The 25267-nt window shown below is 54.1% G+C and overlaps 1 protein-coding gene across 5 annotated transcripts in view; it reads left to right on the forward strand.

Annotated features, from left to right (window-relative positions):
- The window catches only part of NOL4L (nucleolar protein 4 like), a 64036-nt gene that overhangs the window by 15418 nt on the left and 23351 nt on the right, over positions 1 to 25267 (forward strand). For 2 of the 5 annotated variants that reach the window (XM_074888565.1, XM_074888566.1), the window contains exons 2-4: positions 2173 to 2328; positions 5992 to 6103; positions 10537 to 10646. In XM_074888565.1, coding sequence (XP_074744666.1) covers positions 2173 to 2328; positions 5992 to 6103; positions 10537 to 10646 — 378 coding nt within the window. Of the gene's footprint in view, positions 1 to 2172; positions 2329 to 5991; positions 6104 to 10536; positions 10647 to 20839; positions 20986 to 21349; positions 21469 to 23573; positions 23625 to 25267 lie in introns of those variants that run through there. The other 3 variants (XM_074888568.1, XM_074888569.1, XM_074888567.1) reach the window with 3 other exon arrangements.

The raw sequence follows: 25267 nt of genomic DNA on the forward strand, positions 1-25267 counted from the left end.
TACCACTTGCATCTCACCTGCTTCCCAGAGCTAAATAATCATCATGGGGAGAGGAGTCACAAGGCTGATGAGGGGATGGAGAGACGTGAAGAGCCCGGGGAGGGTCGCTGCAGGGAATGGGATGTCAAAGAAGCAGGTCTGGTATCTGGCAGCCAGCTGGGATCGAGAGGAAGGCAGCACTGGATGAGCAGAGAGGCTGTAGCAATGCCCAGACCCCGAGGTTACCTTAACTGCAGTCATTCTGAAACTGAGGAGGGAATAGGGGACTGCTGGCCACGCAGGGAGGAGGATATTAGCTGCTTGGGATGGCCCTGGAAATAGTGATTTGCGTAGAGGGTTGGTTACAACCTTGAATTTGAGGGCTCTGCTTGTTGCATCTGACTGCGTGTTTCTCCTGATGCATTTTCCTTTGTCCTGTTTCTGTAATTATCCTCATTTCAACCCTGCTCGGAGGATTATTGGTCAGTAGGAAGCCTCCTAATGCCCGCTCCTCCTTGGCAGGGGAATACCCATGCCCTCGATTAAAGTGAAACTCTCTGAACGGTGACAGAAGAAATTAGATCTATATTCCTCAAAGACACTCCCTCGGGCGAAGTTTCCCGACCCCCACCACGGCAGCACTGCCACCCTGCCCCTTGTGTTCGTTCTCAATATTCTCTTTGTTACAGCCACCTTTATGTACGGCTCGGGGCTCCCCGGGGAAGGTGGTTTGTGTTGGGAAATCCTCGTGCCCGGGTGGACACACCGACCCGTCCCTCTGCAGCCCGTGCCTGGCACAGACGGTCTCTGTTCCGAAACTGGGCTGAGGAGCCAACTTTAATAGGCAGCGCTTTACAGGGGAAGACTGCTTCCCCGAGACGTCGGGTAGTCTTTAGCAGGAGGCGGTCCCTCTAAATGATTGATTTTTGAGAGTCCCTTGACTGGTGGCTTAGGAACAGCATTTATTCAATCTATAGACCATATAAGATACCCAGAGCCCAACCAGCAGTACAACAACAACAAAAAGGTTAGGGGATTGGGTGTTCCTTTTGCCTGCAGACCTCTGCCAGCCTCTGCCGCCCTCACAGATGGGCGAATGCACGCGAAAAAGAGAGTTTGCAGGTCATTTAGATGGGCAGGTTGCTGCTCAGTAGCCGGGTGTGCACCAGCTGGATGGCATCCATGCGTACCTCATTGGAAAGCAGACCTCAAAGGGATGTGGGGTGTATGTATATGTATATATAATATATATTTTTTTGTATACATACATCTGTCTATGCAACAATGGCATTTTTTCAAGGAGCAAGTTCAGCGACCTCCTGGAGCCTGGCCCTTTTTCGGTACCCACGGCCATTACAGTAGCCACCGACTGCCTTGCGTTAGCCATCCCCGCTCTGGTGCTTTGTGCTGGAGCGCCGTTAGCAGCTGCCAGTACCGAGGCTGCCTCCCCTTCCCGCGGCACACCCTGCCAGTGTGAGCTGACACCGTTGGTGCCAGTCAGCTCGGAGGAGCCCCGCTCCCCACACTTCCCACTCCCACCAGTCTGTCACCACTGCCGTGTGGCAGAATTACTGCCTCCTGCTCTCCAGCACACCCGAGCACACAAAGAGCTGTGCTGCTGCTGCCAGCGCTCAGCTGCTCTGCGTATGCGGGAGAGGGAGGGTGCCTTGGAAAGGTCAGTGCAGGGAAGGAGGGCGATTCTGTCTCCTTCCTTTAGGGGCCGTATCCTGGCATCGCAGTGAAACCTCGTCCTGCCAGCTGATCCGTGTCTGCGGGGACTGCAGCCGGCACGGGTGCCCCACATCGGAGGGCTCCCCAGGATGGTTTAGTACCATGTGCAGGTCCAAAGAGCTTCCCCTGCCCGTTCCCCGCTGAGCAAAATCATCCCAAATTATGAAAATTTAATTTCTTGATTGGTTGTGACTCCACTCTGGACTCTTCCCTTGTTTTTGTTCCTGGCCCAATTTCACTGGCAGCTTTAGCAGCACAACAGCAGCAGCCGCCACTGCCCTGGCTACAGCAGGATCCTCCCTGGAGCACTGTTTAATTTATCCCCCACATCCCCCGCGCCCAAGGCAGCTCCGGGCTGGAGCACCACGACTCTGCCCCCTCCAACTGCACTAGCCCCGGGCCGATCTCGTCACCCCTGTCACCCATCCCTGACACTAACTCAACTTGCTTGCACTGTTGTAGGGGGCAGATGGACTGTCGGAGCCTGAGGGCATCTCTCTGAAACGCGTGGCTGTGGTGGAAGATTTCTTTGACATCATATACTCGATGCATGTGGAGAGCTCGTCGGAGCCGGGCAAAGCACCCAAACATGCCGGGCAGAAGAAAACCTACCGAGCGGTGAGAGTCCCCCTCCGCGTGCCCTGGGCAGCGAGGGGATGGGAGCGAAGGGGCAGAGGGGCCGTGGGAGCGGGCATCCCGCGGGGACGGGGACGAGGGGTAGGTGGAAGCAGAGCTGCTGGCGGGAGGCAGAGGCGAAGGAGAGTCCTGTTTGCCTGTGCGGGGAGGCGTGAGAAAGGAGCCGTTTCAAAGCAGAGCAGCTGTGCTCGGGAGATGGGAAACAGGGCTGCAGCGGGAGCACAACGGTATGGCTGCTCGGAGAGGAGAGACCCAGTGAATCACACAAAGACAACTGTACATGTCTGGGGGGAAAAAAAAGGGAAAAAAGAGAAATGCTCAGTATTACTGATGGGCAAGGGGATGTTTGCCCAGGCCCCTGCACACTCTGCACTCTGCCATCTGCCTCCCCGTCTCCCTCGGCCAGAGGAAAATGTCTCACGTGGGCCTTGAAGGGCAGGAGCAGGCAGAAAGGGGACTGGGGCCCGGCCGGAGCCTGGCCAGGGGGATGCTCTCAGCAGCCTGTGGCTGGGCTTCCTGCGTTACAAAATGGAGGCAGGCACTGAGTTGAGTCTTGTCAGGTGCTCCATGGATGCTGAGAACCAGCTCTAGCCATCCTGAAACCACTCTAGTTAGGTCAGGAATAATTTAGCTTGAAGTGTGCTTCTCCAGGGAGCTTGCTGTTTCTCCTGACTCTGCACAGCCCTTCGATGCAAACATTTGGGCTCTCCTTTTACAAGAAGAGCTGAATTTACTGTCTAAAACCAAGCTACTCCCTTGAATCCCACAACCTTAAGGACCAGGTCGCTTAGAGACAGAAGCCGGCAGCTCATGTCTCTGGTGTATACATCATCTTGGGGAGGTCTGTGCAGGCTGCCCTGGTCTCTGCGATGATGCCTGAGATTATGCAGGGCTCACTGTGCTGCCAGAGCCGGCTCAGGGGTGGAGCCTGTCCTGCCTGTCCTGCCTGCGTATGTCCTTGGGTCGGTCCACGCTGCTCGTGCTGGCGGTGCCGGAGGGGCCCTGCAGCCCCGTGGGGGGAGCCCCCCGGGCGCTGGACGCAGAGCTGGGGGCATCACTCCGTACCCTGCGCGCTCCACGCCAGCCCCCGCGGCAGAGCGCAGGGCCGGGGACCGGGGCACACGCTGACCCTCCCCAGCCGGGGACGGGTGACCTCTTTCTAGTCCGGGGAGGGGGCAGCCCCACCAGCACGACCACAATTCAAAAACTTTCCGCTCATTTCCCCAGCAGACCACTCTGACCCTCCCCTAATTCCTTCAATTCAGCTCTCTGGAGGACTAATCTGTGCCCTGCACAGCCTCGGGGGAGCAGGCTGGATCCGTCTGTTTTCCCAGGCCTGCTCGCAGCAGTCAGAGCTTGACGCTCCACCCCGCCATCTCCCTCTTGAGCTGAGATCATCACATCAGCAGCCTGTATCCCCTCCTGACCTGGCAGGACGCTGCTGCCTGGGCTGGCTGCCCTCGCTCCTGCCCTGTCTCCCCACAGTGCCTTTGCAGCCAGGTTTGGAAGGTGAAACGCTGCATCGCGTACCCGGTGCTGCAGCTCGGGGCACAAAGGGACGCTGCTGGGGGGGCAGCTCGGGAGGCTTTGGTGTCCCCTGACATCCCTCTCCCTCTCCCCACCGTTTCTGATTAGAGGCACTGGAGAGTTTGCCCTTGTCCATGACCTCCGGAGGGAGGCAATCAGAAAGGGAGTTTGGATGGGAGATAACTCATCAGGGAAGCTGTCTGCTCTGCAGAGCATCAAATCAGCTGAGAAGTAACAACTGTATCACTAAAATTAGCTGAACGTTTGCAGCAGAGACTGTGGGCTTTCTGGAGCAAAAGCAGCAGGGAAGCTGGGGCTCAGCCCCGCGGGCAGCCGAAGGGCAGTGCCTTGCCTGCGCCACAAAACTGCGTTTGCCAGCAGCAATTTTCAGGCCCCTAATTTCGGGGTTTCTGTGGGAGTCCCTAGTGCCTGTGCACTGGTAAACATCGCCCAGAGGCAGGGGCTGAGCCCGGCCTCTGCTCAGGCACAGCAGAGCTCGGTGGGGCTGTGAAAGGAGAATCCCATGAGGACCAGGCGCTGCATCCTCCATTTGAGCGGCTGGGACAAGGTCCCTGCCTGAACTTTCCACCCATCTGGCATCAGCCTGTGTAAAACCTCGGGCTCTGCTGCCGCTCAGTGGAGACCAAAGTCTTTCCCTCCCGCCGCAACGTCGGGTCACGGGGCTGCTTCAGCCATGAGCGAGCAAACCCTCTGCCCTCTGCCCCATCGCACTGCTGCTGGAGCGTTGTTTTATTCCAGGCTTAAGTATCACCCCTTCCTGTCGAGTAGAAAATGATTGGAATTCAGGTATTTTTAATTTTTGTTAACAAAATAAGGCGGGAGGGTGATACCCGCTGGCCAGAGGAGAGGGATTAGGACGTCCTGGGCTGCCCTCCTGGCTTGGCCCCCGTCGCCAGCCGTCGCTGGCGAGGTGTCTGGTTGCAGCCCTGCTTCCCGTTCTGAGCCCCACTTCTGCCGGGCTCGCAGCCCTGAGGACTGGCACAAACAATCGAATTTCTGTCTGCTTTATGACCCCACTTGTAAGTGCTGTGACCCCTGCTGGGGTCATGGCCCCTGGTTTGGGAACCGCCGTGCTAGGACAAGTCACTTAGACCAAACAGGATGGGTGATTAACCATAGGAACCAACCCCGAAGTAAGAGGTGGGCTCTCCACCTCTTAATGCCTCCAATTAAGACCAGATGTCTTCCTGGAAGATGTTTTAGGCAAACCATGGGCTACTGGGCTGCAGGAGAGCCTGGGTGAAGTTCCCTGACTTGGGCTATGCAGAAGGTCAGACTCCCTGGTTTGATGGTCTCTTATGGCCTTAAAGAAACCTACATTAAAATTGCCTCATTCCTCCTCCAAGTAACCTAGTCGTGATCTTTAGAAATACTGTAAAATTGCTGCTGGCAGGGATTAATTGGAATAATAGGACTCTGTGATAGCCAGGCACCTTCTGTGGGTGCTTAGTTCTGGATTCAAGCATTCAGGTTTTGAATATTCATCCTCAGGTTTTCCTCAGCTGTAAAACACAAATATCCCACAAAGGTTCAGGAGACTTAATTCATTACTGTTTGTAAAAATGTTTTCAATTCCCTGGATAAAATATGTCACAGAAGTGCGAAGTATTATTAACTATTATTGATTGTCATTGTGGGAAAAAGTGACCTGCCCTTACAAGAGATTAATGGATTCTTCAGGTTACTGGTGTGATGGTAATTAACAATGCAAACAGAGCTGACGAGAGTTGACTTTCTCATTTGATTCTTACACTTCGTAGCGTCACTCTTCCCAGACTCCAAGGGGGAACGGAAAGGAGTTTCTGGGAGGGAGTGGCTACGCAGGGAGGCCGAAGCTCTGTTCATTTGTGCCTCAGTGCCTCTCTGACACACCAGTTACACTCCCAAAATGTTCCTCCATCAACAGTTGCTCCAGAGGGAATGGGGGATCCCAGGGCCTGACTGTTGGGAACGGGACGTTGCTGCGAGTCGTTGATGTTGGTGGCTGGGCTGAGCAGCGAGCTGGGAGGATGGCGGTGGCCTCCCGTGCCCTCCGCCCGCCTCTCCGTTAGCCATCCTCCCTCCCCAGGACATACAGCCCTCTTGTTGTTTCCCCAGATTGCAGAGACCTATGCTTTTCTCCCGAGAGAAGCCGTGACCAGGTTCCTGATGAGCTGCACCGAGTGCCAGAAGAGGATGCATTTCAACTCCAACGGACTGGAGCCCAAAGGTAAAGGCAGATGAATGCTGCCAGCAGAGCTGACGCAGCATTTCGTCCCAGCGCAGCAGCACTGATAGCTGTCAGGATACTGCCCTGTCGATGAGCTACTTCTTAACCTAATGGTTTTCCTAACCTGTGTTATTTTTCATGCACTTTTATAGCCAAGATGAAAGAATCTCAGAAATCTGGTTTGTCTGTCACTGATTTCAGCTTAGAGAACAGAAGCAGTCTAGCTTGCTTTCTGAGCTTCCCCCATGCAACCTCACAAAGCTCGGGTCAAAAATATTGCAGATATATCTGCAATCCACCTGCAATCATCTGTGGGTGGAAACTTCGATTTCCGAGAAAACGTGACCTAAAGTTTTTCCTTTAAACTATTAATTTTGTAATGAAAGACACTGAATAAGTCTGAATAACTGAAATTTCTGATAAAGAAGTCATGTACAGTCATTAATAGATATGCACATCATGATCCTATTTTTGATAACAAAGTGTTTTAGTAATCAAAGTTACGTTATGCCTATGTATACAAGCAATTAGCGTGGCCATTGTGGTGGCTAGCTCATTAGGGTTCTTTTGTAAATGGAACCAATCTGCAGCTCCTAGGCCTAAAAGATATAAGCGGTGTGTAAGGTGGGACCAGGTTTTCTTCCAGAGTGAATGGTTAAAGTTGATGTTTGTGTGGGTTTTCTTCTGAATTACAAACTTGTTTTCATGATCAAGTGCAAAGCATCAAACTGACTCTGAGAGGTTTCATCCAGCAAAATGACTTATTTAAAAAAAACATGAGCAAATTGCAGCGGGTTAGACTATTTCAAAACTATTAAGGCAAACAGGCTCGTTTGGTGGTGCTTATCAAGCAGAGGAGTAGAATTAAATGAGCAAAGGACCCAACAATACAAAATTTCTAGTATTAAATACTGATTTCCGACTATTTACTGCTAGGAGCAGAGCTATGGACAGCCCAGAGGTTCCGTTTAAGTGGATTATGTGTGCCAGCTATCCAAAGCCAGTGACTGAAATGCTTTGTACTCGTTACGTTTTTTAGAAACTCTCCCAAATAATCCTGTGTGACATTTATTAGCCTAAGCTCCATTACCACAGCACTTACCGCTCCGCCGGCTGAGGGCCCGATCCCTCTTGCCAGTTAGGTCAAGAGAAGTTTTGGCCTTTGGCCTCACTGGGAGCAAACCCGACCTTTACAGTGATTGCGCCGCATCCATCACCAGTGACATTCCCAGTCACGGCTGGAGCAGCGGCTCGTGGACGGGAAGGTCGACGGGATGGGTCAGGCCCACAAGGATGTCGCCTGTAGGCTTGACCCAAACCAGGACTCTTTGCTAAAGGCCTGGCACTAAGGGAGCTGTCCTGACTGAGCTGTCCGCCCGGCAGCTCGGCATCCCCTTTCAGGAGGCAGCTGATGAAAAGGGTCATTGTTCCTTCAGGGACTCCCCTCCTGCCCACCCACCCTCCCTGCATCTCCTGAACAAACTTATAAATTAATATCAATTATCAGTTACTTTCATAAAGCTTTCCCGCTTTGCAGTTCTCTTAATTCAAACAGGAAAACAAAGGATCCCACAGGTAAAAAGTCCTGCTTCTTACCCACCAGGAACTGAAGGAGAGAAGTGCCTTTCTGCTCTGAATAGGACCTAAATAGTGACTAAGTACCTGTGAAAATGCATAGAGGAGATTAGATAAGGTAACTTTTACTGGGGAGGAGTGTCTGATTTCACTAATACATATTCAGGAATTTATCGGGAGCAAATCACTTGAAAAAACATTGGGGTCATAGAAGAATCACCTAGGTGTACACACATACAGGCATATATAGGTAAAGTTTAACTCAGTAAGATGAAAAAATTCGAGTCATTCCCATCTCTTCCTGCTCCTCTTGTCTATTAGACAAATCTCAACACATTTCATTTGTGATCACAAAAATCCCTAATTAAACATATCTGACATCAAACCCTGCAGGGCACCCACAGAATTCATAAAAGCAAATTGTCTTGCTCATGGGAAACTCTGAACATCAGTGGACTTCGCTGTGATCTCTTTACACTGTTATTAAATTAGGACTAATTCCAGTGGAGTTACACAAGTGTGGAATTAGGATCGAAACCATTTTACTTTAAACCATTCTGCCTGTTCCATCTGTACGTCCAACACATGGGGCATGTGATATAGATAAGTTTTTGAAAAATGAGCTAAAGGATTCCAGTAGCCCCCTCTTGTGACGTAGGATATGAGGATTGTTCCCGTGGAGTCCCCCAGGCCTTTTAAAACAAAGGTTTTCTTTCTTTTCCAGTTAGCTTAAAAAAGAAAAAAGGTTTTGGTTTCTTAGGCTCAAGCTCTTATCTCTTGCAGTTGCACAAATTCACAGTAAATTTGTGGCTGCTAATGGGATTATTCCAGATTTACATCAGGATGGTTTCAGGCAGAATCTAAGCACTGGAGACCGTCCACCTCCCTCTTCCTGCCCATGTGAGGATGCTGCTTCTGCTGAGCCTCATTCATTTCTGCAGCACTGAACTGTTCAGTGGGGGGTGGCAGGAGAGCAACGCATCATCCTCAGAGGTCTGAGGGACTCACCTCGTCCATGCCTGGGCTTCCAGGAAAGAGCAGCTCTTTTGTTAGCGAATGTTTTCCTAAACTCTTCTTAAAGACCTAAATACTGATGACCCCCACCAGCCTGGGTAGGTGGCAGATTTTGTTCCTGGGAGCCCTTTCCCCTTTGACCAGTGCGAGAAGCTCCCCTCGCACTGGGATTTTAGCATCTTTTCATCACAAAGTAACATCCTTGCGCAGTAGAATAATGGGTTATTTTGAGTGCTTGTTATACAGAGACGTAGAATTGCTCTTAATTAATCTGTAGGTCGAAGCATGACAGAGACCACTGACATGCAGCCATGAGAAGAGAAGGGAGGGATTAGTTCACAAGGTTCCTAAAAGCTTTGCACCTTCATATGAGAGCGAGCTGCTGAGCTCTGATGGCCTGAGGAGCTCTGGCCGCCCTTCCCCGCACCCACAGGCAGGGATGCTTCAGCTGCCCGGGGAGGGATTAGGTGGGCCTGGAGAAGAAGCGTCGTATTTCCTGTTGGTGTCTTGACAGAAGATTTGCAAAAACCTGTGTGGTGTTTAAGTCAGTTACAGACAGTTTTTGGGTTGGGTCATTTCTTAATCAGACATGATAGATGTGGTATTTCCAGAGGTGTGAAGCGTCTTCAGGTCTGCTGAGTTTCATTGGGATTTTTTTGATATTCAGCATTTCTGAAAAGCAGGGCTATTATGTTTGGGTTGATGGGTTTTCTAAGGTGCTGTAAAACATTTTGTGAAGGCTCTTTTTCAAGGGGCTGTGTCAGAGGTGCCTGTGAAACCAGTGACCCCAGAAAATGCAAGCCAGCCAGGGAGATTCAGAGACAGGAAAGGAAACCTCCCCCCATCCGTTCACCTTCAGCTCCTGGAAATCCTTCTTCCCTGTCCATTGTTGCTTAAGCTCCCTTTCCAGTGGACACCACAGGTCCCTTCAGAGTGTGCTGGAAGGCTGGATTAGTTCTCCACACTTGCATCTGCCTGTACTGAGAGCAAAGAAATCTTCCTTTTAGCCAGCAGCCATCCCTGTGGGAAATGGCAACATTCCTCTCGAACAAACCCGTTGCACGAGCCTGTAAGTTCAGTGTTAGAACAGGTAATTCTAGAGGCCTTTGTGTCCTGCGTGGAGAGCTCACAAGCTCCACGGTGGTGATGGCAGAGGTGACAAATCTTTGAGAATTCAGAAAAATCATTGAGAATTTGCTTTCTGGGGACTCTTCTGGTCTGGCTAGACAAAACGATCTGCAGGAGCGGTCTGAATGTAGAGTGATCTCCAGAGCTCAGCGTGATGCAGCCAGAGGAATCAACAGGAACAATTTAAATTAAAGATCTTTACAATTAAGTTTGTGTTTTAATGAGGGTGTTAAAAATAATCTTCATCACCAGATAGAGATACTTAATAAGTTGCCTTAATGTTAACTCCTACCTGAGGGAATCCCAGCAAAATTGGCAAGACTTTGCAATGCTAAAGCAAGCTGCAAATATATTCTTGTTCATCAACCTCTGCATAAATCCCATTGGCATGGAAGTGCTTCTGAGGCATCGGCAAGGCTCGGGTTCTTCCTCTGCTACATTCTAGTTTGGTAGACTGAAAAATTATGTATTATGTGTAGTCTTTTCGGCAGGTGACAGCAATGCTTTTTTTTTTTTTTTTGCTAAACAACATCTGTTCTGTAATTATGTTCTTGGTGGGGTCGTGTTCTTATAGGAACCTTAGCTCAGCGGGCACCAGCTCTCGCTGAGGATTGGAAGTGCTTCTAAATACATATGTTTAATGATTATGAGAACACATCACAGGTTTGTGCTTCCACATCCCTGTATCTAAATAAAGTTTTCCCTCTGTTCTCCAGAGAGTGAACCACCTTCCTCTTTGGTTTCTGGGATCATTGACTACAACATGCCCCTCACCTCTACTTACCTGAAGCAGATGAAGCTACGGGTGATGAATTCACAGGAGCAGGTGAGTTGCGCTCCGGGCGCAGGGCGGGTTTGTGCCCGTGCTTGGCACCTGGATTTCTGGAGGATGCTTTTGGAAATGGCCGGTTTGTCCAGGCAGGTCAGGCCCAGGCTCTGAACGAGTGCAGCGAGTGTTGGTGCCTGGAAGTCAGGCGGGCAGCGTGGCTCTGACCTGCTGGCTCAGAGAGAGCAAACAGGGCTGCTGGAGAGTCGTGTCAGTGGAGATGGAGCGACGCAGTTATTGCTTAGACCAGTCTGCTTGTTCTTTAGACACACAGTTCCTTTAAGAAATTGTCTTAAAAATAAATATGGCAAATAGGAATTTATTTCTTTACCTCCTCCTAATTGCCTGGGAGCTTTAGCAGACAGGCTCTGAAACCCAGGCCTTGCTCCAGTTGCTCCAGTGCTCTCCAAACTGATCAGCAGCTTGAGGAAGTCCGACCACAGCCGCTCTGCTCTCGTGTCAAAGTGGGAGAAGGCTCAGTTGTCTGTGTTAAGCCACTGGATTTTGATTTGGGAATGGATGGGGCAGGCTGCCACAGGATTATACCCAGGCTGTGCAGTTTTCTGAAGTTCTGCAGCTGCAGAATTAGCTATGGGAACCTCTGTGCACCATGGAAACAGTCTATAAAAAGAAAAGTATGTTTTACTTGCTCCCCACAATCTGCACTGGAAGCCAGTGCTGGATTTTCTTTCCAGCACACTGAAACCTGAATCTGGTCTCATACATTACTGCCAGTTGCAAGAAGTGAACGAGTTTGCATTGTGCGGTGGTGGAAAACATTGCTGATAGCTTGAGCCATGCGGTTGTGCCCAACGGATACTTTTATCTAGCGGCACCCTAAAGGGACGTTGGTGAGAGCACCCAGTGCCAGGGTGTAAAATGCCAGCTGTGGGTTTGCTGTCAGGAGCTGCAGAGATACCGAGCTCCATCGCTTCAGCAGTGAAACCTTCCTGCTGGTGGACAAAATGGCATCTGACAGGAAGCACTTCTGTGCTTCGGAGCTTTTTTCCTTTGCATATGTCGGACACTTGAGTGGGTTTAAGGTTTTGTTTGCAGTAGGTTATGTTACAGCTTTTGAAACCTGCAGGGCTGTGATGTGCCAGGTCGGGTGGTCGAACTATGGATGGCTCTGGGGGCAGCTGGACTGGGCTGGGCTGAACTGGGCTGGGCTGGGCTGGGCTCAGCTGGGGACATGGAGTGGATGGACGTGGCGCTTCGTGGCATCTAATGGCTGCTTCAGGACCACTTTTGGATAAAGAGCGTCGAAAGTTGACATATTCCAACTGCCTCTGGCTTGTGCAAAGTGTTTGCTGGGGCTCGGTGCAACTCCCCGCTGAGGTTGCCGCCCCTACCACTGTCCGTGCCGCTGACAACCCGTCTGCTCCTCACCAGGGTCACGGGCTCAGCGGGCCGTGAAGGCTAACCGTGCTTTTCAGCATTTGAGGCAGTTCTTTCGAGTTAAGGTTGATGTATGCAAAAGGACAGTCCGAGAGGTTTGTCTAGTTACCATTTCTGCATTTTCCACCAATTCCTCTTGGCTCCAGAGCTCTGTTCGAGAGAAGTGTGTTACGAAGCTTTATTAAACTCCTGTACCAGTTTCTACTCATAGAAAACTGGACTTGCAGTTTGATCTTATTTCCATAATAAAAACCACCCTGGAAGCTGGCAGGCTTTAGTACTGAATCTTGAGTTTTGAAGTTGCACGCGTAGGGATGCTTGTTTTGAGAACTTTGGTTGGTCACTTCGGGATTTGAGAAGTTTATCCCCTGAATGCTGGTTTAGCAGTTCGCACAGGAACTATCACTGGCAGGATAGATACAACGTGCTGCTAACATGAATCCGCTTGAAGCTCGCTGAGATCGGAGTAGAGGCGTGTGTCATGTGGGAACAAAAAAGGGACCAGCCGAGGCAACCAGCAGTTGTTGGTTTAGATCGTAAATCAAACGGCTTGATGTTATTCCCTGCCTCTAAAGTTTTTCTTTTCCTGAGCTCTCATCAGTATGTTGCAGTGCAGCTTTCTAAGCTTTTCAAGCTGTAGCAGCCAAGGGAAAAAACTATTTGGAAGAAGTAAAATTTGCCATTCAGTGTGTTACTGAAACTGATTCCTGAGAGCAGAATAACAAAAGATCAGTCTTATTGCTCAGACTTCTGAAGCGTTAAAGCTTTCCACCAGATCTGGAGGTAATGACAGTCTGGAGAGGATACAGGTGGTTGGACCCGGTGGAGAAAATCCAGCGGGACTTGGGTGCCGTCCGGTCCGAGATATGGGGCAGTCCCCGGCCTCCCGTGGGGAAGCAAGTGCCACGCTCTCAAGGCAGTGCTGGCTGTACCCGGGGCTGCTGACGCTGAAGTCTGTGAAGAAAATGTGTGTAATAGTATCAATACCAGGCTTTACTTCCCACCACCAAGCTTTCCCCTGCTATTTTTTTCCTTCTTCCTACTTTGCACTGGGACCAGGACAGTACCACCCTTTTTTTCCTGGAGGGTCCTGGCAGTCTTTGTGGAGCGTGGGCTGTGAAACACGGGCTGCTGCTCTCCCTCCGCCCAGGGAGGGAGCTTTGGGCTTAGGGACTTGCAGCTCTTGGGGTCCCAGGTGTGTACAAACTGCAAAAGTCCTCTAAAGATGATAGAAATAATTCTGACTTTGCTACAAATGCAAAACGGGAAGAAAATACAACCTGCTTTTAAAGTTTGCACTACACAGATATAAACCGCGTGGGTTTTACGTGACACCGTTTACAAAACGATATTGGTTCCTCTCGAGCTCAGCTTTGCTGCCGAGCCCCCTTACTGCCCCGCACTCACTAACGTTTGATGGGGGTAATAGAGATAAATTAAGCAACGGGCTTGTGTTTGACTTGGCTTTTGCCAAAAGCAATTATTTGTGTGCAGCAGCACCAGGAGGAACTTGCTACACTTGGGGTAACAATGAATGAATTTATGCCAAAGTGGCCTTTTAACTTAATTATTCAGGAAAAAAAAAGTGCATGTAACTGTAATGTATTAGTGCTGCTGAGCACGTCAGTATTAGGGCAACAGTGTCTCCAGAAGGAAGCACAGCCAGAAGAACCTTAGAGGAAGCATTTTATCTCCGCTTAGGGACAAAAAACAGTCAGGAGAGGAGCTCTTTACATGGTTGCTCACAAAATGAAGAGTTCCTGCAGCATATATTTCAATATATTTCTTGGAGTCAGTACATTTATTCTGGCATGACGGAAAACAACTGTGACCCATGTTGCTTAAATTGGGTGCGCTAGAACATGCAGGAGCTTCAGGGGCGTGAGTCTCCCTTCACTCCCATTTTATGCCAATTCTCACATGTCTGAGAAAAATCAGGCCCCTTACCCTTTCCACAGAGCGCCAAATTAGCCACGTTTCAGGGTATCTACTGAGGCATTAAAGCATCTCTGAACTTCTGACCTTCCCAATCTAGCAGCAGAAAGGAATGAAAAGAAGATACTTGATATTTATCTATAATGATCCTTCCACCTCATTTTCAGATGCTAAATATTAGCATTTTTAAATGATTAGTTATTTTGAGTTTATTGCAGTCATTTTCCAGACAATCTTTTCTGTCTTATTCAAACTCAGCCTTGGATTTATTTTTCATGCCACACTGCTGAGCATGATTTCCACTGGTGGCTGGCGGAATATGAAGATTTTAAAAGCACAAATCCCAGCACTGAAATGCCAGGCTCACTCTCTTGCTCTGGAGATGTTGCTGCTACCTTGGCAGACACGGTCCAGGGCCGAGTAACCAGGTTCAAATGATACAGAAACATTTTCAAAGGTTGCTTCAAATGACTGCTGACAGAAGGTCATGCAATCAGTGAATGGCAGGAGCTGCTCTTGGATGGGAAATAACATGAGTGCTTTTCTTGTTGCTATGGCTTTGCTACGCTGACTTGTGTTTGAGAGGGACCGAGACTTGTCCTGCACCATCACACACTCCATCCCTCCAGTAATTTCCCTGTAAACCTGGAATGTGTGACAGTGTGTGGATGTGAAGTGGTTTTCAAAACGTGATTTCGAGCACTGCTTTCACCCAAACAGCGGGGTAATCCTGGAGGGGGGATGCGGGGGTTCAAATCCCACGGGTGCACAGGGTTCCTCTAATGCCGGTGAGGATTGAGCCTCCTCTGCAGGATTTGGGAGCTCACGGAGCCTCGTGACCAGAGGCTGGTTTGCAACGTTAAGTCCTCCTCCTTCCACTCTGCCTTCTCCCCGGTCCACACGTAATTGTGTTTGCTCACTTCAGTGTCTCAGAAGGCTCCGCTATTACCAGAACAGCTAAGATGCATCTTCCCCTGGCAGCTCGCTTGCTTCTTCTGCTTCAGATCCATCTCCAGGCGAGTCCTGGGGGTGCAGAACTGGCACAGGGGAGCCAGGGAGGGGAGCGAGCGGCTGCAGAAGAGGGCACGCTAGATTTTCATTTTCAGTCTTGAGAGTTCACTCGTGAGAATTGCAGACATCTCATTTCACTTAGTTCCGAGACGAGAACCAAATCTGGCAGAGCTGGCAGCTGCTGTGTGAGATCCGGGACCTGGATTTATCTGTTCGAGTGCTTAGGGAAGGGATCCCAAAGAAACACTCTGTGTGTTCATAGACGTGCAGAGAGGGCAGAAGCATGCAGTCAGTACTTGGAAGGAAGTGGGATGATGCGTTTGCATCACATGAGGATGATAAGGTACTTCCCAGTCCATTAAAGAGGGTGTTAAAGATCTCCAGGAATAAATAGCTCTAAATCAACTTGATGAGATAACTCTCATTCAAGAGGCCCTTCCTTGGCTTGGGAGGATCTTTGCTGCCTGATGTTAATTTTTAAGACATTTTGGAGCACTAGAGAGGTTCCCTAAATGCACCCTCACACACAGAGGAAAAGGGAATACTGGCTGTATGGAGTGAGGCGCCGTGACCGTGGCCGTTAGCGATGCAGGTCTCATCTGGGCCGTCGAGGCTTGCTCGTGGCTCCGGCAGCAAAGCCGTCCGGTGGAGCTGCAGCTTCTGCTGGCGGGAGCGAGCTTTGCCTGGTAAACTGAAATTCTGTGCTAAATGAGAGAGACTTTGGCCAGGCCAGAGCCGGGGAGGCAGGTCCGGCCGTCATAACAGCGTTCCTTACTGGCAAAGATAGTTTAGCAAAACTCATCCTTGGCCTTAATGGCTCACGAGATGCGGGAGGTCAGATGATCAAACCATTTAGCTTGGTTTCAAACTCGTGTGAATGGTTTGCTTTCAGCAAAGGTCAACGCATTTTTGTCATTGGCATTAACCCTGACGTTCCCAGCTAGCGAAAACTTAAGAGCTTTTATTTCCCATTGCGTGGATCTTTCAGTGTTTTTCCCGCCGTAGCTGCGTTGCGGGTGAGCTGTGTCCAGCGCCACGCTCAGCGCAAACAAACAATTTGAGACCCCGACTTGGGCTGGCTGGGATAAATCCCGCCACTGCAGCTTTCGTCTTCAAATGAGGTGTGATGCCAAGGCCCTGACTCTTCGCAGTTTGGGTGAAAATCATGTTATTTTCTGTACGAAAGGAGGTGTTAGTTTAAATGAAGTGGCATTGCCCAATTCCAGTGGTGCTGGGCACAATCCGTCCTGAACTGCTCGGGTGTATTTAGCTGCTGCGTGCGACTGGTCCGTTTTCCTCACCAGCAGCTGTGCAGTGGTGGAGGGAAGCTGGTCCCTTTCCCACTCTCTGTTCCCTTCCCCGTGATGTTGTGCAGCTCCACCAAGGTCCTGGAGAGTGGCTGGGGGATGTTTAGAGGTTTGTCTCCCTCTCGGGGGAGCTGGGCCCTCCACCACACACACCCACCCCTGGTACACGCTCTCCAGCGGTGTGGTCTGAGCAGCCTCCTGAAGCCGAGCTGCTTTAGCCTGTTTCTGGGAACTGAGTGGGGCCAGAAACCACATTATCCTTCTTTAATTCATCATCTCTTCCAAGTACCTCCCGTACTTGGTGAGGAGAGATGCTGCCCATTCCCTGTGCAGTGACCAGCGTCAGAGGCAGCTGTTCCCAGTAGGACTGGAAACAAAGTTTGGGTCCAGGTCGGGTAAAGTGGCCCCAGGAAACGTTCCTGGGGGAAAATGTAAAGACCTGTACCGCACGTTGGTGAACATGTTTCACATCCATGGAATAGTCTCATGGATCCAGTTAAATTTATCCCGGACTGTGGCAAGCTTCTCCCGGTGAGGTTCTCTGCATCGTCTCCCAAGCTCGAGTGCTGACGTGCTGTGGGTTGACTTTGATCAAGTCACACAAATGGCCGTTTCTTAATTGCCTTCTCCCTTTAAAAAGGGGATAATACCTTAGAGAGACTTCTGAGGTCTCACTCACTAATAAAGCTCTTCAAGAGCTTGGATGGCAACTACTTTGAGAGCGCGAACTATTATTAATGATTTCCGTTATTATAGAAGATGAAGCTGTGTGGTTCAGCTTTTTAACCTTGAATCGTGTACTTGCTTTTGTTTCCGCTGCTGTTAAACCTGCGCGGGCAGGCTCGCACCTTGCCTGCTTGCACAGACTCCTCAGACCCACGTCGTGAGCCTCGTGTGCGCCAAACGGGGGGGTGTATCTCTGAGGAGTCAGTTTTACTGACCAAGATGGATTCTGAAACACACGGCATGGCTTGAGAGTGGCCAAAAATGGGTTTAGTGGTGGTTCTGCTTAAGGTGACCCCATTCTGATTTGGGTGGCCGAGAGAGAAGCTGTGAGGGTCATCCTCAGTGTGTAACGCAACGCGGACGTTCCTGCTGGTGCCGTGGGCTCAGGCTTTGGCCAGCAGTGTTAGGGGATATTTGAGCGTGATGACCCGTCCCTTCGAACACCCATTCCCTGTACTCCAGAGGAAGGCAAATTCCCACCACAGAAACACCTCCTTTCCTGCTCCTTTACTTGGCAGTGACTGGTGTGCCCCGAGAGCTCTATTTCCTTTCCATCTCTTGGTCTTGGCTCCTGGGGAAAAAAAATCCCTTTTATTCATGCATATGCCAGATTCTCACAACTGCTGCTTTTACAGAAGGAGCGACCAAGATGCAGTGGGAATAGAGCCCTCAGCCCACAACAAATCTGGTCTATAATAAAGTTTCCCAAATCTTTACTCTCCTCTTTTCCCTGACTCTGCTCTGGATGGCAGATAAGTTGCAATCCGTTGTTGATAAAAGCTGCGGATACCCCTCGTGCCATGTGCTGGGGCCCTCCTTCCGCAGCTCTTGCGCAGCGCCGCCCCTCCCGCCCCCCTTCCCTTCCTGGCCTTGCCCCCGAGAGATTCGCATTTTAATGCTTATTACCCAGCAGGGTTTGATGGTCACGGAGGACCCAATGCAGGAGGTCCTATTTGTTATTTAACCTACTTTTCAGAGGCACAAGAACATCAAGTGACTCGCACAAGGTCGCCCATGAGTCAGTGGCTCCCCCGGCATGATGGCCGGATCCTGCAGTCCCCTGCTCTCGCCACTAGATCACCGTGCCCACACTGCTCGACAACACAACTATTCAATTAAGCTCCTACAGTGCCTTAAATGTAGTTTATTCCTGAGTTTGACAGCAGCTCTGGTATTCTTGCGGAGCCTTGCCTTAGGAAATTACGACAGATGAGGTCAGGGCGTTGTTAGCGATGCCCTTGGACGTGTCACCGCCTGGTACGCGGGCGGGCTGCGCGCCGTGGGGCCGTTACAGCCCGGGCACGGCTCTTCTCGGGACCAGCGGCTCGGGCACCAGCGGCACCCGACGGCACCCGTCCGGGCCAGCACAGCCTGACGGGGAGCCCAGGTTTGCTGCACGGGCAGATCCGTGTCCCTGTGAAGGGCTTTGTAGGGACCAGAAGTAATGAACATGTTGCGAGGAGAGAGGCAAGGAAGCAGCTTATAAATAATATATTTGATGGGTATTATATATATATGATAATAATAATATAACAGTAGTACTGGTTTATTATGGTGTGGGGTTTTTTAACATGTAATCTCCTAAGGCACTTACCCCTGTTCCTGACAACTTGATAAATTATTATTACCAATTCTCTAATTTCCAGTTATTTCCCCCTAGATAATTTGAATCCGAAAATTACCCCCTAGAAAGGAGCTTGGCGTGCCGTTTCCCAAAGCTTCCCCGGCTCTTTCTGGAGGCAGCCCCTCTTCCGCCGGTGAGCCCCACTTCTGCCAGCCCCGTGACCCCAAGCGCTGGCACAAACAATTGCATTTCTGTTGGGCTCGTGACCCCACTTGTAACAGTGGTGACCCCCCCTGGGGTCAGGACCCCTCCCCTGCTCGCGGAGAAGCTCCAGCCCAGCAGCTATGGCTGCACTGCCGTTCCTCCCTCACGCCCTGTGTGGACGCGGCTGTGCAACACTTAAGTTTGCCAATGTGAAATTCAGGTTAATCCATTTCCAAAGTGGATTAACCTAACCCACACAAAGGCACTTAGTATAAAATAAGAGCGTCCACATGGTGAGGCAGCGCAGAACAGGGACTGGGCTTCAGACTCGCACCGGGCCGGTTCGTGTCCCCGCCTCGTGCCCGGGGGGATGCGCTCTCCCCAGTGGCTTTAAGCCAGACGAGCTCGAAGCCGAAGGGAGCAAACAAAGCCCAGCCGTGGGAAGGGGTTAAGAGCCCGCTCCACTGAGGTCCACGGCAAGTCTCCTGTTCACCTTAAATGGTCAGGATTTTATTTTAGCTTCAGGGAGGAGCAGCAGCCATTGAGCTGGAAGTGAGTGCAGAGCAGGCCTGGCGGCGGGGGCTCGCAGCCCGCTGCCCTCCTGGTCGGCTGCTTCCTGTGGGAGCACGGGAGGCCCCCGGGGCTCCGCTCTCGCCCCTCAGCCTCTGACTCCACAGATGAGCCCGGAGGAGATGGAAATGTGGTACCGAGCGATACCCGTTTTCACCTCCAGCCGGGGATCTTCCCGAGCTGCCCCTCCTCCCCTGCGCGCTTTCCCTGGCAGGGAAGTGGTTAAGGCTGGAGTAGAAAACATCATAATTGGACATCCGCACTAACAAGCCATAAACACGAATGTGGCAGTTCCCATCCTCGGCTCTGGCACCGGCCTACCGCAGGCTCCGCCGCTGAATCCGTTCCACTCAGTTGATTTTGTGAAAATTTCCTTCATAACCATTAAACGGCGAGAGCTGGGCTGGGGAGGGGGACGCCGAGATGCTGGTGCCCGTCCCTGGTGATCCCCACCCCGGGCGGGAGGTCACCGACCCGCCGCCCGCGGGGCCCTGCCTGGGCGCGGGCACCGGCCTTGGGGGACGCGGGGACACGACGCGCTGCCCGCCCGGAGCCGGGGCGCAGCGTCCCTGTCCCTCCCCACGGCCTGGCGGCACCGTGCCCAGCACAGGGTTGTGTGGGGGGCACGGCCGAGCTCGGGGGGCAGCCCCCAGGCCAAGGAGCTGCCTCCAAGAGCCGCCGATTTGACACCGGCCGGGGTCCGAGGCTCGGGCGGAGGCTGCGGCGTCGAGTGATGCTGCTGCTGGCAGCGCGGGGTCCGCTCCTGCTCCCAGGGCGCCACAGGGAGAATCATCTGAAACAAAAGGATTCAGCAGAGGAGGCAGCGCCGGGCCTGGGCACCGCTGCACCCCCCCAGCGCGGCGATGGGGGCTGCGGGGCGCCCACCCCACTCCCCGGGGCTCGCTGCTGGGGACCCGGAGCTCCTGGGGCTGAGATGGGGGTCCCCGGGCGGGCTGGGGGTGGGTCCCCAGGCCGGGCCGAGCCGGGGGTCCCCGGGCAGGCTGCAGCCCCCCCCCACCCCGTGCTGTGCCGAGCCGTGCCCAGCCGGGGGTTCCCGGATGGGTTGCACCCCCCCGGGCCGTGCCGAGACGGGGGTTCCCGGATGGGTTGCACCCCCCCGGGCCGTGCCGAGCGGAGGATGCCCGGGCGGGTTGCAGCCCCCCGGGCCGTGCCGTGCCGCCGGCCGTGCATTCCCGCGGCTCTCCAGCAGGCTCCCGGCCCTGGACATTGTCTCTTCCTCCCGGAGGAAGGGCCCTCCCCGGCCCCTCCACAATGTGCTCTTCCAGGCGCGGCTCCCCGCGCCCCCCGCCCGGTGCTCCCGCCCCCCCCGCCCCCCCCCCCTTTCCCCGGCGGCCCCGCTCCCCCTTCCCTCCGCCCCCTCCGCCCGCGGCCGGGCCCCGCTCGCCCCCCTCCGCCTTCCCCCCCCCCCCCCCCCCGGGAGCCGGGAGTGACGCGCTCCGCAGCGCCGGCCCCTCTCCCCGGGCAGCAGCTGGTTGTCAGCCTCTCCGGAGCGCCGCCAGCCCGGGCCCCCCCCCGCCGTCCCTCCGTCCCTCCGTCCCTCCGCCCCGCTCCCCGCCGCGCCGCCGGGCTGGCGCAGGCCGGGAGGCCCCAGGCCCCGCTCCAGGTAGGTGCCACCCCCCCTCCACCGTGGGGGGCTCCAGCCCCGGAGGGGGGTGTGTGTGTGTGGGGGGGGGGGTGGTGGGTGTTTGGGGGGGATGCGCGGGGCGTGGGGGCTCCACGCGGTCGCGGTGCTGCGGGGAAGGGGGGGGGAGGCGGGGCGGGGCCCTGCCCCAACTCCGGGGGGAGCGGCCGCGCCGCCCCGTTTCCCCGGGAAGTTGCGGGGTGCCCGCCCGGTTGGCCGGTGGCTGGGGGGGGTGTGGGGGGGTGTTGGTGGGGGGGGGCAGGTTGGCGCGTCCTTCCCCCCCCGCCCGGCGCGGCTCCCCCTTCCCCGGAAGAGCACAAAAGCGCAGAAGAAAGTGGGAGGAGGCGGCGGCGGCGGGAGCGCTCCGGCCCCATCAATTCCCGGGCACCGGCCCCGCCGCCATCGCCGCGGCCCCGGCCCCGGCCCCGGGCGGGGATTGCGCTGGAAATAGCCGCCTCCCTGGAGGTAAAGCCCTACTTACGTGTCAATCCACGCTGAGCCCCGTGCGCCAGCCCCGGCTCCACGCACGGGCTCCATCGCGGGTGTATTTATTTACCGGGGGGCGGGACGGGGAACGCTCGCCCGGTTCCCGGTCCCTCGCTGCTGCGGGGAGACACGGCGTGGGAACCGCGTCCCACCGGGGGAGACGCCGGGTCCCGACGGGGGCGGGGGGGACCCCCCGGCTGCAGGCTGCTCCGCTCGGCTCCCTCCTCCAAAGTCGGGGTCCCCCCCGACATCCCCCTCCCCCCCCCCCCCGCGACACCCGCTTCCCGGTGGCAAAGTGCCCGTTCACACCGCGCGGTTTAGGGGTATCAAGGCACCGTCCCCGCCTGGCGTGGAAAAGCAAATCCCTGCCCGGCTGGGGGAGCAAGTTCAGGTGCTGGGGAGGCGGATGCGGGTACACCGGGGTGGGGTGGGGGACACGAGGGGGGTGCGTGTGTCCCCCGCGTTCAGCACCTCCCCGCCGAACAGCAGGAGCGCGGGGCTGCGGGGCCACCCCCGGCGCAGCATCCCTCGGCTTCGGGGTGGTGGGACCGATCCGGGGGGGTCCCCAGAAGAGGAGCTCTCAGGGGAGGGAGAGGGGGGCAGGAGGCGATGAGCCTCCTTTCCTCTTCCATTTGCCCTTTGCCTTTTAAATGAACTCTCTTGGGCGGTTTTTGGGAACTAGCGAATCGTTTTTGCCGCGTCCCGTAGAAATGGGCAGAAATTGCAGTAAATAAGGCCGTAAGTGGCCTGACAAAGAGCGCTGGGGATGTTCTGTTTGGTGTGTGAATTGCACACACGAGTAGGCAGCGCAGTCACAGCTCGCTGCCACCACCGCCAGCCTACACCCCTCTGCTTCCACGCTGCTGGGGCTCTCTGGAGCGGTGACCACCACCGTGTTGGTGCCTGCAGTATCAATCTTTGACCCGGAGTGTTTTATCTGCCATTAGGAAGCCTTTCTCTGCGCTGAACTGGTTAAGTTAGGGTCAAATCTGGTTCAATACCTTCTTGGCATGCTCAGAGGGCCGGGTTTAAACAGTGGCTGAGTCGGAGCTGAGGCTGCCTTCCGGAGAGCGCGTCCCCGGGAGGTGCTGCGCCCCGGCCGGGTTTGGGGGGTCTGGGGCTGCCCGTGCCGGGCAGGTGGGGGCTGGCACGGCACTGGAGCAGCTCCGGGGGCTGGCAGTCACGCGTTGCCTTTTGTTGACTCTAAAAACACGGCTGCTTCTGGTGGGAAGCTGAGCGGGGCTGTGCGCTGGGGAGGTTGCACGGCACACAGCCTCGGTTCCTGCTCCGCGGAAGGAAATCCCATCGGGACAGTGTGCTGTGGCGTGAAAGGACACGTTTTAAAATAAAAGGACTCAAAGAGAGAAAATAAACCGTCCTGAGACTGGGAGCCTGGAATATTAAGCGTGAGGCACAGCATGTAAATGACTGGAGAGAGACTTGCAAGGCAGTCCCCGAGAAACCGAGCCTGGCTGTAAAATAAGCAGGTTACTGATAGCCTTGCATATATTTACGAGATACGGTTATAAGAGTAGCTTCCCCCCTGCCCCGCTCCAGCCCGCAGCGCTATGGGAGGTTGTTCTCCAGGAAGGAGAGCCGCCGGTGAAGAAACACCGTCTAGCAGTTCAAGCCTCGCAGTCCGGAGGTCTCAGTTGTGTTTCTGCATCTGCCAGCGACTCGCTGTGTTCTTGGACCAGCCGGGGCAGCTGTCAGTGCCCGGGGTTTCCAGCTCTATAATAGGAAGAATACTTTTCTAACTCGAGGGAAGTTGAGAGGCTCAGCGGACGCGTGCACGCGCAGTGCTCGAAGATCGGTGAATGGAAAGTGGGACAGAAATGCCGAGTGTGAGTCCTGCACGTGTGAGTGTCTGCCTTTGCCGCCTAGAAAACATTGGCTGTGAGTCTCTGCCCAGCAGCTGTGAATGTCGGACTGTAGATAAGGAGAGGAGCAAGGATGTTGTTTTCCAAACCCTGCGCGGTGCCAGGAGCCCAGCTCCGATGTTTGGGTGTGGCCTGTGAATGCACCAGCAGGATCCGACTTCCCCTTGCAGAAGAGGAGCTGCACGCACGTCGCCTGACCCTTGATCGCTCAATCCCTTGAACGTTGGAAACAAAGCGATGGGACTTTACTGTGGGGTGAGGAGATGTCTCCGGAGCGCCGGGAAAGGCAGGAAGGAGGAGGGCGGCAGTGGCGGGGCTGGGGTTCGGGGTTCAGCTCTGGGCTGGCTGCTTGGGGCAGCCACTGTCACTTCCATCGGTGCCATGGGTGGCGTGGAACTGGGGAAAAGGCGGCTGGTCCTGAGACAGGCGCTGGTAATGGATTGCGTTCTGTTTTCTAATGAAAGTTTCATTTGAAGTTTGTTTACAGGAAAGAAGAAATTAGCAGAGAGAATTCTCCTGAGAACCCAGAGAGGAAAAAGAATGAGCTGCCTGACTTGCAAGCCAAAAGAGGGTGGAAGGGTAGATTAGATTTACCGTATTGCTCCGAGTCGTAGCTGTTGCTGCTGTTGAGAAACGCTTCCTTGTTTGGCTGGACGCTGAGCCTGCCTCGAGGCTCAACCTTCAGCCAGGTTATCGGCATCCAGGAGAAATTCAGAGCTGCCCACCCAGCCAGAAACTTTGATCCCGCTGTGGTGTCCCGTGTTTTGGCGCTGGGGTTTGTGCTGTGCTGCTGTCCCTCCACTCCAGCCAGCTGAAACGGGGCCGCTCCCGGGCCGTGGCTGGGCAGCTGGTGCTCCGGGCGCTGCTGCCGGGGGGCCTCTTGTCCCTGGGATTGTCCCTGGCGTGAGGGGGCCAGCGCCAGCGTTGCCACTGGCACCTACAGGCAGCATGAGGAGGTCACAACGCTCAGCCCTCAGCCTCGCAGGGGTGTCCCGAGGAGGAGGGAGCTTGCTGGTGGCCTTGGTGTCCCAGCGAGGGACGCAGCTGAGGGGCAGTGGAGAGTGCCAGAGCCGCCCTCGAGGCCAGGGCCTTTCTCTTGCTTTAGGGAAGAGGCACAAAGGTGCGAGGAGCTCCCGGGCACCGCGGCGGGGGCAGAGCTCTCTCGGCAGTTCCCGCTGCCGGTGTCGGCTGGGAAGGGTTCACCTGACGCTGCCTGCGCGGTTGGCTTCGCGTTCCCGTGGGGTGGGCTGTGCTGTGGAGCTGTGCACCGCTGGGAAGTTGGTCCGCTTGGTGTTTTGGCCAAGGGTGTTAGTGCTGGAAGGCAGAAAACTCGGGCTGGAAAGCAGCGGGTGACGGCGGGGCTGGGGCTGCCTTGCAGGGTCCTGCTCTTCCTGCTGGATGCTGGACTGGTGAACGTGCGACACCTTGTTTGACTTGAGTCATTTATAGCTTATCGGTTTCTGGTTTGATACGTGGAGTATTTCTAATAATAGGTGAATGTTATTGCACCTCGAGAGCATTGCACACATTTATAAAGCGCTTTATGTAGCACGTGCGCTGGGGCACCCTTCCTGCCCCGCTTCTCCACCGCGCGTGGCTGCCCGGAGCGCGCGGTGCCTCCCGGGCTGCGCTTGGGGTGTTGGGGCTGGGTGTCCGCAGCCGAGCCCCGCGGGCGCTGTGCCTGCGCCAGGCGCTTTCCGAAAACATCCTGGGTTGCTCCCAGGGCTCCTCCTCCTCCTCACTGCACAGGTGAGAGGCTGTGGGCAGCAAGGACCTTGGCATTTGCATTTGTGTCTTAAGCTCTGACAGTAATCTTGAGTAAGCCTGGTGAAGAAGGCCAGATATTAGGGTGGCTGCCTCCCTGCAAATGCTTACAATAAAGAGACTATTTATAGTTT

Source organism: Strix uralensis, chromosome 18 (genome assembly GCF_047716275.1).
Source record: "Strix uralensis isolate ZFMK-TIS-50842 chromosome 18, bStrUra1, whole genome shotgun sequence".
Lineage (NCBI taxonomy): Eukaryota > Metazoa > Chordata > Aves > Strigiformes > Strigidae > Strix > Strix uralensis.